We start from the raw sequence: 11,463 nt of genomic DNA, 5'->3' as shown, positions 1-11,463 counted from the left end.
AGTTCCCAAGTTTTTCTATTTTCAAGCATCTTCTCCTCCAAAATAGTATCTCTGTTTTCTTTACTTTCTTCATTCTTATCCGAACCACCATCATCAACAACCCTCTTCCTAGCTACTTCTTCATCGTGTTCCGATAGCTCTCCTTGTCCCTTTGTCAATGTTGTTCCCTTTGTGCCGGAACTCATGCCATTATCATTCACAATGTCATCCTTATCACCCGTTCCTTCATTAACGTCTTCCGCACCATCATCATCAACATACACACTCAACCCACCAGTCTCTCCATTCAATGTCACCGCCAAGAGAGTAACAACTTGGTTCTCCGCCACCAACTCTTCCTCAATCTCACGACCTAACATAGGTGGCGTTAGGGTTGCGCATCTCCCTTGCCATGTTGAGCCACTTCTTCCGTGGCCAGCCTTTAACTTTCCTCCTTCAACATCGATTCGATTTCTCTCGGTCATCTCCGCGCTGATCTCCAGCGCAAGTTTCACAAATGCAGTTTCCTGCACACTTATCGTAGACCCTTCCCTAGCATGTCCATCTTTATTGTAAAAATCGTGCTCCATTTTCATCAAGCCTGACCCGAATTCTAGACCCAACCTAACATCACGGAACTAGTTGATTGAGGAAACCGAATTCAAGGATCATTTCCTATCTTTTTTGGACATCCTTGAATGGTTGGGCCTAGCACCAAGCCTACAAAAAACCTTTTTCTTATTCCTTTTAACCCTCCTTTCCAACCCATTAAAGTTACCTTCATAAACGCATGTAATTTTTAGAATCAGTTTCATAATTAATATAATCACATCCCACACAATCCGCTCTCCCTTCAATTCCTTCATAAATTGGTCGATATGTTACCGTTTTTACCTTATTTTGTTTTGAATGATCATTAATCCACTCATTCAAAATAATTTTAGGAATTACCAATCTGCCCTTATCTTCTTTGTCTTCCCTCAGCTCCCCCATCACCACATCGGCTGTCTAGTCATTGAAAATTGCCGATTTTATAGTTCGTGCACTCCTTAAGCTCGTACTCGCACACTTCCTTTTCGCAACTGTTCTTCATTGTTCTCAACTATAGTAACTTTATCCATTAGCTTCTTCATAACAATTCAATTCAAAAGCCTCCCGTCCCACTTCTTTCACTAGCACATCGAATCCACTGATACCTATTGTAATATGGACCCATTCATTAATCACATCCATGATACAAGTATCAATTTGCACTCGTCCAACACTAAAAGACATGCACGATTCTGTCACTTTGTCACAACCGACTATTTTCTCATTGACCTTCTAACATACTAAAGGTATCTGCTGACCATGCATGTAACGGAACCCCGTAGCATTCTAACCACACTCTTCGAGTTTCACTTCGCTCCGTCTCATCCCATCTCCATATACTATGGAAGAATTGCAAGAGACTATGCATTTTAAACGTATATGCTTCTTCCGCATTCAATATAGAATCAAAAGTCAAAATAGCAGCTTTATACGCTCACAGTCTCCGTACTTGGACAACTTGAGGCAGGTTTTTTGTAATCATCTTTTTCAAAGAACTAAAATCGATTGCCTTCGTCGTATCGCCGACCAGACTTCTCTGTAGCCAATCCAGATTCTCTTTCACCACCGATACTTTCACTTTCTTTGTCCACCCATTTCCATGTGGATTTGGTTCTTTTGGGTGTCTTGTTAGTTTCTCTACCTGCTTTTAGTTATCTTCTCCCTGAGGTTGAGAATTTGTCTTGTTCCGACTATCACATCCTTCCTGTGCTGTCTTTCAAACTTTTGTCTCAGTTGTTCGTCTATACTTCGCTTCTCCCACGTACACAGTCTTCCCTCTCAACCTCATATGATTCATTTTTACTATAGCCTTTAGAAAACGCAAAAACATACATATTACTACCTTTTTGTTTTCGTGATAAATAGATGTCATTAATACGTCCATATCAATTAAATAGATAGAATAATTTATTCTTCGAAATGTCTTCAGAAAAATTATCAACAAAAATGAAAAAAAACTCATTTTCCAACCGTTGGTACTCGTCTCAATTCCAAATCCTAAATTTTTTTGCATATCTCTAGTTCTAACCCACCTTGTGTTTTTCACCCTCTGTCTCACTCCTCTCTCATCTCTCGCGGACCAGTGAGATTCACACCTTTCTTATGTTTTTTTTTCCTTTTGACATAACTACATTTTGTTTTCGATGCATCTTAAGATTCTTACACGAAGTTGAGAGGAAACGGCAACATGCATGAACCAATTCAATGTCAAATAAGCAATGCCCAAATAAACTTTGTTTTTGACATGAATTTTTATGAATTTTATACTAAAGAATTTGATAGGGATTATCCTTCATGTTTATTTATCCCATAATCCCTTTTATCCGCCACCTTCCCTAATGATCCTTACAAATGATTCCAATCCTCCTCGTCCTGTTGTATTATTCCATACATTTTCAGTCTCACTTTTCGAGTTAGAAGTGAAAATGATGAACATAATAAATTTTACATTTATTATTATGAGTATGAATGCAGCAAGCCGTTCATAACTTTTTACTCATACAAGAGAACTTAAAACTCATGAGAAATGATTATTTTCTCCATTGAGCAAATGCTTTTTAATGCTCTCTATGAATATAAGTAAGTAAGCACATAATAGCAAAATATAAAATTATATTTAAAAACAAAATTGAGTTTGTTATTATAGAAACCTTCACACATTCAAAACTTCCTCCTCTATGGAAGATAAAACATTAAAGAAAGAAATGTAAATGAGTTACTAACTAAAAAAAAGATAAATACTACTTTAATCTAAAACTAATATTTGCATTATCAGAACTTGACAATCCACATAAGAGAGATTTGAGATGAACAAAATCAACAACATTCACATCATTCTTGACTGAGCTTGTGACCTTGACATCCTTCAAGCCATGAAACCAACACTTAGACTTGGGATAACAATAGGAGCAAAACTTGCCCTTTGCCTTTTTGGTTTCGAGTAGCCACCAGTAGAAAAACTGTTGTTTAAAGAAATAACAAATAAGAGTTGGAAGCTCCACAGATAACACTCTGAACTGATGAAAAGCACAGGGAGGAAATAAGTAGAAACTTGGGAGACAATGTTGTACCTCAATGAATGCTTTGGTGCAATGAGACGGGTTCAAGCTCAATGAAATAGTTTCTGGGCACCAACCATAGAACAAGCGATTCACAAGAAGTGAATACTTAGATTTATCTTCCCGAACAGAGCGTATGACCAAGTTTTTGATGCTTGGCACAGGCAATGTAGGTGGCAATGAATATGGGTCTTCCCAAAACTGCATAATCCAAGGCATATAAATACCATATTAAAAAAATAGGTAGACTAACAGAATATAAGTAGCAATTTATACTTACATAATATTCATGATCATAAAAACTCTCATCAGAAGGGATGCAAGGACGGATGGAGAGGGAGAGTGATGTCAATAACTTTTGTGGTTTAAACTGTTTGACAAATTTCCCCAACTGGTAAAGACGTGGATGAATCATATTGAACCGAACATTTACATCCAGTCGATTAGAACAGCTTAGAAAAGATATGGAAGGTAAGTCATCACCAGCATAATAGTATCGAAATGATAATAGATTTGGAGTGTCAATTTCAAGCTTATCCATGGTAGAGCAATTAGATAACACCAAAGCCTTGAGTTGAGAACTTGAAATATTAATGTTCTCATACATGGAGCATTCAACCAATTCCAAACTCTCAAGGAAAGGAAATTTGGAAGATAGATGAAGAAACCATATATCTGTAAAAAGAAATTCAATCTTCATATTCATTAAGGTCAAAGCTCTCAAATTTCCACAACTATCAAAATTCATCTTGGAGGGCTCATAACTGTCAGCACCATAATATATTTTCTCAATATTTGGAGCATCAATATAGACATTTTGTACTCCCTGAATATCAACTCCCTTGAGCTTTTGTAGACCATGCATGCTTACTGATTTCATAAGAGAAATTTGCATATCTCCGGCACCTTGGGGGTTGTATACATAACACCACTTCGAGGTTATATGCTCAATTAAAGGACAATGAGAAATAACATGCTCGATAGCACCTTCGTCATCAAAAAGGACATAGCTCAAGGATAATACACACAGTGAGGAAAACTTGACTGAAGGATTCAGGAATTCTTTGTCAAATCTGATTCTCCCCTTCAGCACTAACTTATTAAGTGATCTTGCTTCAATGACACCTGGATGCAAGATATAACATAGGCACGGATCATCCTTTTTTAAAGTAGGCAGGCAAAGCTTTAGGGTCTGGACATCACATTCACTAGCTAACTTAAGCCACTGATCAACATCAGGGTATATAAGCTGAAGGTCATAGCAGGTTAAACTAAGCTTGAGCTTGAATTCTTTGATTGCTAAGCCTTGTTCACTGAACCTCAGCAATCTTTGCTTGCCATAATCAAGGAATGTCTTAATTTGTTGATCTTTCTTCCTCTTGGAAGACCTCCTAATAGATTCTCGGTCACAAATAGACAAAATGGGAAAGGTATCGAATATTTCTCTCCATGTCTTAGACAAAACACTAGTCTTGATAGCATCTTTCTTTGGTAGTCTTGAGAGAATGTCATGAAGTAAGGTTTCTGGTAAACCGGATATCTCGTCCATTTTTTCATCCATTATTGTGTCCTTCAAAGCAAGTAGAAGAATATCAAAAAAGAATAACTCAAACTATGTCAAATTATGGTAGTAAAAAATACCACTTTTCATGTTAATGAATATGGCTCATGAGAGTTTTTTTCCTGGTGGAGTTATCAAACAGAACAAGAACTAAATACTGTCAATGTAGATATATCGTAAATGGTCATCATATAGAGATTTTTTCTCTAAGAAAATAATTTACAAATTTGTTTTCTTTCCTTTGTTTTGCAACACTAATTAACAAAGCAGAACCCACAAAAATCATTATTGATCACCATCTGCACAAACACTGCTAATTTGGATGCGAAAAACACATACAGAACAAATAAGATCAAGGATGGAAACTCTAAAGATTTGAGCTAAAGCAAAGTCTAAAGATTTTTGCATAACTGCCAATAAATATAATTAGTAAAATCTCTCTCTCTCTCTCTCTCTCTCTCTCTCTCTCTCTCTCTCTCTCTCTCTCTCTCTCTCTCTCTCTATATATATATATATATATATATATATATATATATATATATATATATAAAGCAGTAAGCAATTGTATACTGATCCATTCAGTGTTAGAAAGAAGAAACAGACAAATCAGCAATGTGTCCATGAACAAGAAGTTAAAGATATGAAGACTCAAATTAGGGTTACAATCACAGGAAACTGATCCACATGGTTACAGTGTTAGAACTTAGAGCCGAACCTGAAGAGATGAAGACTGCGAAGATTGAAAGAGACACTGCGTCTGAAGAGGGCGGTGGAGATGGCGCCAAGAGACTGGGGTTTTCGGTTTAAGAGGGTGTTTTTTTGGTGACTGTTTAAGAGGGTGTTTAAATTTAAATATAATCCCTGTGATTTGATTTAGATTTTTACAATTTTAAATCAATTTTCAGATTGGATAACACTCACAAGTTTATTAACTAAATAAAATATCTTTTAATTTTATTAGTTGATTTTTTAATTTGTTAAACATAAATCTTGATTTTATTAATTAATTATGTTAAATATACACTATAAATTATTTAAATAAAAAATATATATATATTAATTCTATTATTATTTTATTATCAAACTTAATATTTCTTTATAATATGTGTATATATAATTAATTTTTAATTAGTTAATATAATTAATCTTTTTTTATCGTTAAAGTTATCTTTTGAATCCTATTTTCTTTTTGAAGAATTAAGATTTAAAACTAAATCTAGAGTTTAAAATTTAAGAAAATAATTGATATAAAATAAAATAATAATTTTAAAATCTTAGTTAATATTAATTGAAAAATAATTAATTTTTAATTAAATTCTTATTTATGATATATTAAATTTTTCGATCAATTTAAATTAAATTAAATAATAAAATTAAATTGAGCCAATTCCATCACATATTGTATGGATCTAATTGGATGAGCTTATAAAAAAGATTTTTTTTTTGAAGTTATCTACTTATTTTTATTTAAAAGATTTTATAAAAAGATAAAAGTAATTTATATTTAAGTATCTCATGTAAAAAAAATTATTTATTAATTATATTTAAATATAATAATATAAAAATATTTTTTTATTTATTATGTGAGAATTTTTTTAAAAAATTTTGCTTTAATTTTAATTGGGACTAATAAAAAAGTCTATTGTAGCCATTGTATACATATTTTATTGTCTCTCTAGTGAAATCCTTATGATATTCCTAAATCATATATCAACTGTATTTTAGTGACATAACTATTTCTAATTCCTCATACAAAATCCACAGCCAATAAAAGACGCATACCATTATAACTTCAAACTAAAGTATTCAAGTTCTAACTACCCAAACTTATCCACAATTAAACAATAGCAATGTAGAGTTTTTGAATATTCATTTTCGTGAGTATAAACAAATTTGCTACAACTTTCCAAAAACACAATAATAAAGAAAATGAGAGAGAGGGAGAGGCAGTGCATATATAGAATTGTAATTGGAATGTCACTATACAGCATTTCAAATCATTTTGTGTTCATCCCACTTTTATTTGTTTATATCTCTCATATACAACTTGAATATGACAATATTAATCTTTTTATTTGCTTATGTATAATAATTTATGGCCGAATACGACATTTATGCTGGACCACTTATATTGTGATGTTTACTACTAAGTACTCTATACTCATAAACATATACATATTGATACCGACAACAGCAAGCTTGCTACAAGCTATGGAGTCGAAATCACTCCAATTCACGGGATACAATCCAAACTCCAACAAAAATCAACGATAATTATCAATACCAAATTTCTCACATTTTGTGGAAGCAACAACAACATTCTGGCTTATTTTATCACTTACCTGGCACTTCTTACGCCACGGACGACGCGCACCTCCGTCGTGTTGCGGCAAACGACGACTCCACCCACAACTCTTTCTCAGATGCTTTTTCACAATATTGACACCACTTTTCCTGCCTCCTCCCCTGCCGATTACAACCCTTCTACCTCCAACAATAACTCCGGGCTGACGCACACCTCCGTCGTGTTGCGGCAATAGCCCACGCCACCACCGCCAGCTCCTTCTTAGAGTCTTTGTCACACTACTGACACTAGTTTTCCAGCCTCCTCTTCTGTCTAATACAACCCTTGGACCTCCAACAATAACTCCGGACCACAACTAAATGGCTCAGGCCCACGCCCTCCATCCTTCATTGCACAAATGACTTCAACAAAACAGGAAATCACCAACAGCTTAGAGCTGGTCATTTTCGTCAATTGATTAAGAGATATAGGGTCATTTTTGCCATTTCATCCTTTACTACATGACAAAATTCAGCCGCCTACCTTTTTGTATCCTGAATACCGTGTTCTGTTACTTTTGCCTAGAACATTGGATAATTTTTATATAGTATTATTTATTCAACTTATAATAAAATAAACAAAGATATTATCATACCAACAAACTATAACTTAAATAACATAATCTTTCCATCTTTATCTAGAGATTTCAAATTTGAGTTTCATTCCTAATTAAAAAAAAACAAAGATATTACCATTTAGATACGACAAAAATAAAAAACAACATCATCTGCTTTTCTAAGAAGTACCTCTTATGGCTAATCTAAGAAGATACTTAGGTGTTTCCTTTATTCACGAGACGAGAAGTGCAATCAACAACACTTCCAGTTTATTATAGATAGGATCCAGGCAAAACTCACAAGTTGAAACAAGTAGACCCTTTTTTTGGCGGAAAGATGCACCTTGGTCCAGTTAATGCTTACCATTATCCCCAGTTATTGTATGCAGACAATGAAACTTTCGGTGACTACTTGCAATAAGATAGATAAATTTTGTCGTGATTTTTCTAGGGTAGCAGTGAAGAAGAGAGGAAAATCCACCTTCTGAGTTAGGATTGGGGATTTGAATCGCACATAAAATGAATTAGCTATTCCTTATAAAACTTTCTTAGGGTTTAGTTCACAATAGAGACGCTTTGTGGGTAAGATTATGCGCGCCATATATGGATATGGAGATAATAACATCCCGAATGTTCGCAAGAAGGCATGCAATTCTAATACTTAGAATGGTATTTCAAGTAGCGGTCAGTGTGTATGTTAACTCTGAGGGAAGTTGGGACTTGGACGCTATTGCTCAAATGTTCCCTGAGGAAGTCATGGATCATTTACGCATTCTCAAGACTCCCAATCCTACTATAAGGAAAGACACATTAGGATGGTACCCAACAACAAGTGAGAAATTCTCTATTAAGCCTGCTTATGATGCATATTTCAGAGACAATACAAGAAGCAACAATTTCTATAAAAAGCTCTGGAAAATTAAAATTTCTCAATGACTAAGAACTTTTAATTGGTTCCTATCACAGCTTTGCTTACAAATAGTAATAGAAGATGAAGAGGATTTATAGTAGATGACAATTGCCCCAGATGTCATGGTGAAGAAGAGACGTTGCTCCACACCCTCCAAGATTGTCACTACATCTGGCCAATGTGGACTAGCATCGTGAACATTGATACATAGGAGACATTGTTCTCATAATCTTTCCAGAATCGGGTAAAATTGAACCTGTTTCTGGTCTCCCACAAACAAAATGGGACTCCATGGCCCATTATTTTCATTACCACTTGCGATATTGCCTGAAAATATAGAAATAATTTCATTTTCAAGAATGAGAATGTGCAAAACAATCAACTTCAACACTTGATTACTAACCTTGCTGAGAACTACAACTTTGTGCTCACTATTACAGAAAAAAGTACAAGAAGGCTAAAACCTACCAGAGAAGTTTTAGTTGGCTGGGAGCCACCAGAACTAGGCTGGTTTAAACTCAATGTAGATAGATCAATCATTCAGCCAGGAAATCGAGGAGCATGTGGTGAAATTATTCGAGATTGGTATGGTGACACCGTCGCGGGTTTTAGCATGAATATAGGTGTATGCACCATCACAATAACATAAATTTGGGGCTTTTATGTTGGATCAAGCCTGCAACCAAAATGGGGATCCAAGATTTGGTGATAGACTCGAAATGTGCGTGCTCTTTTGCTGCTCCAAAAGAAGGCGATGAATAGACATGGTAGCTCCACCCTCATCAGAACAATCAAAGAGCTTATGGTAAAATTGAACAAGGTTAAGGTTAAGCATATCTTCAAAGAAGTCAACTTTTGTGCGGATGTACTTGCTAAACACAGTCAAGAGCAGGAGGTTGGCTATCACTGCTTCGAGCATCCTCCTCCCTTGCTACATCTTCATCTCCTTGCTGATAGAATGGGTGTTAAATTTCCTAGGATTATTCTAGTGTGACTGTTTGTTGTTTCTTGAGCTTTTGGCCCCCCACTTGATTAAAAAAAATGTCAATAGATTAACGCATATATAAGAGGAGACTCAAATAATTCGATACTTATTTAAATAAACAAGAAAAATGATCACTTGACTCATCTAAAAATTTTTTTCAAAGATAATAGGTTATATTTTATTAATTATTAAAAAATAAAATATAAAGATGTCCAAAAATAGGACAACATAATAAAAGGTGGAGATTTCCCAAAATAATACACTGAAGGTATTTATCCAATGGTGTATGGTCGAAAAATGAAGAAAAATCTTAAAGAAGAAAGAATGATAAATCAAATTCAATGAAACTAAGAGATTGCCTCATAGAGATGACGATCTAAACTGGGAGTTCTTTGGAGTTCACAGAGCAACTTGACAGAGTTTGCTAGAATGGCAGACGTCATTGAAGTAAAACCTTAAAAAATTAACTGGTTGCGAGCTTTCCAGCAGTTCTAGCAAATGATGGCAAGCAGTTGAGGATTACGGTCAGCATTCTTCAACGGGTTAAGCATCTCTGTTGATGCATTCCACATGTCCAAAAGTCGTTAGGGCTCTGAGGGGGAAGACAGTCACGAAGATAACTCTGAGACCATACTTCTTTGATTCTAGAGCAATCGATCAAACAATGAGCGATTGTTTCTGTTGTTTCATGACAGCAGGGGCATATTGGCGATATAGATGGGATGCGTTGGTGAATTTGAGCAAGTACCAGAAGTCGACCATGGAGAGCTTTCCAGATAAATAACTTAATTTTGTAAGACAAGTTCAACTTCTATAAATCAATCCACGTCTTTTTCTGCTGCATATAATTAAGGCAAAGCTCCAGAGGTGGATGGTGAAATAAATAGCCAATTTTGTAACTTGAAACCGTATCATATTGCTTGAATTTGTTCAAATTTCATTACAATTTGTCCCTACTCTACTGAATTTTAACTAACAAAATCCTGTTTGTAACGTCTTGGAGAAATAATTTTTGAATCAAATTCTGATTCCGATTCACATTTTTAGTAATTAGGTCTTTAACTCTTGGAACCAACTCAGAAATAGCCTGTCTGTTTGACATGTCAGAAATCATTAAAGGATATGGAGGAGGCAGCCAAGGATCCTCAAAGGTTCGGATATTCTCTCTAGTACCCACAGTCTAGTTAAGATCTTTTTCAACAATCTTTCGTCCTTCCAGTATGCTCTTCCATCCCCAAGAAGGTAAGACTCCAATTTCTGCAGTTATAGCATTATCATTGCTAAAGTATTTACCTCTTAGAATTTTGGAAAATAGGGAAGTAGGATGTGTTACGAGTCGCAAAAACTGTTTGTCTAAAAGTGCCAGATTTTAGATTCTGAGATCTTTAAATCCAATGTCTCCTTCTCTTTGTGGGCGAGTCATAGTGTCTCAACTAATCCAAGCCATCTGCCTTTCAGAATCTTTTTGTCCCCACCAGAACTGAGAAAGTAGAAAGTGAATTTCTGAAATTAAACCATCAGGCAACTTGAAATAAGACAATGTATAAATAGGAATAGCTTCTCCCACTGCTTTAAGCAATACCTGTCTACCACCCGACGATAGAAGATTGCGCTTCCACCCTTGGATTCTTTTCTGAACCTTCTCTTTGATCATGCTAAAAGAAGCCTTTTTCAATTTAGAGACTGTAGAAGGCAAACCAAGGTATCTATCCTAGACCCCAACATGATTAATATTCATAGAGTTAGCCAGTAGTGTACGAGTAGTGAAGGGAGTATTGTGGCTAAAGAATACAGCAGATTTATTAAGTTTTACTCTCTGGTCACTTATGCTTTTATAAGAATTCATTAAATGCAGGATATTTGAACATGCTTCAGGATTAGCCTTCAGAATAAAATAGAATCATCAGTAAAGAAGAGGTGGTTGACCTTGGGATATCACCTATGTATCTAAAGACCCTGAATTAGTCTGTTTTATTCTG

The 11,463-nt window shown here is 35.1% G+C and overlaps 1 protein-coding gene across 2 annotated transcripts; it reads right to left on the bottom strand.

Annotated features, from left to right (window-relative positions):
• Window positions 1–2,664: 2,664 nt before the first annotated feature.
• On the bottom strand, window positions 2,665–7,335 carry LOC107634200 (putative F-box/FBD/LRR-repeat protein At1g66290). Of its 2 annotated transcripts, none has more exons than XM_088507994.1 (4): window positions 7,032–7,335; window positions 3,409–4,698; window positions 3,141–3,329; window positions 2,665–3,029 (listed from the first exon to the last, which is right to left on the bottom strand). In XM_088507994.1, the coding sequence occupies exons 2-4, from the start codon at window positions 4,687–4,689 to the stop codon at window positions 2,811–2,813; spliced, it is 1,689 nt and encodes a 562-aa protein (XP_088364120.1). In that variant the 5' UTR covers window positions 4,690–4,698; window positions 7,032–7,335; the 3' UTR covers window positions 2,665–2,810. The 2 variants fall into 2 exon arrangements, with proteins under 2 accessions (XP_088364120.1, XP_016193258.2); XM_016337772.3 differs by lacking the exon at window positions 7,032–7,335 and adding an exon at window positions 5,405–5,642.
• Between the last annotated feature and the right edge of the window lie 4,128 nt (window positions 7,336–11,463).

Source organism: Arachis ipaensis, chromosome B3 (genome assembly GCF_059453495.1).
Source record: "Arachis ipaensis isolate K30076 ecotype BB chromosome B3, ASM5945349v1, whole genome shotgun sequence".
Lineage (NCBI taxonomy): Eukaryota > Viridiplantae > Streptophyta > Magnoliopsida > Fabales > Fabaceae > Arachis > Arachis ipaensis.
This window is presented reverse-complemented; position numbering and strand designations above follow the sequence as displayed.

Coding starts and splice junctions, on each gene's coding strand:
- LOC107634200 (XM_088507994.1), bottom strand. CDS start 4,689: ATGGATGAAAAAATGGACGAGATATCCGGTTTACCAGAAACCTTACTT. Junction 3,330..3,408: donor TTTATGATCATGAATATTAT/GTAAGTATAAAT, acceptor TGGATTATGCAG/TTTTGGGAAGACCCATATTC. Junction 3,030..3,140: donor GCACCAAAGCATTCATTGAG/GTACAACATTGT, acceptor TTTAAACAACAG/TTTTTCTACTGGTGGCTACT.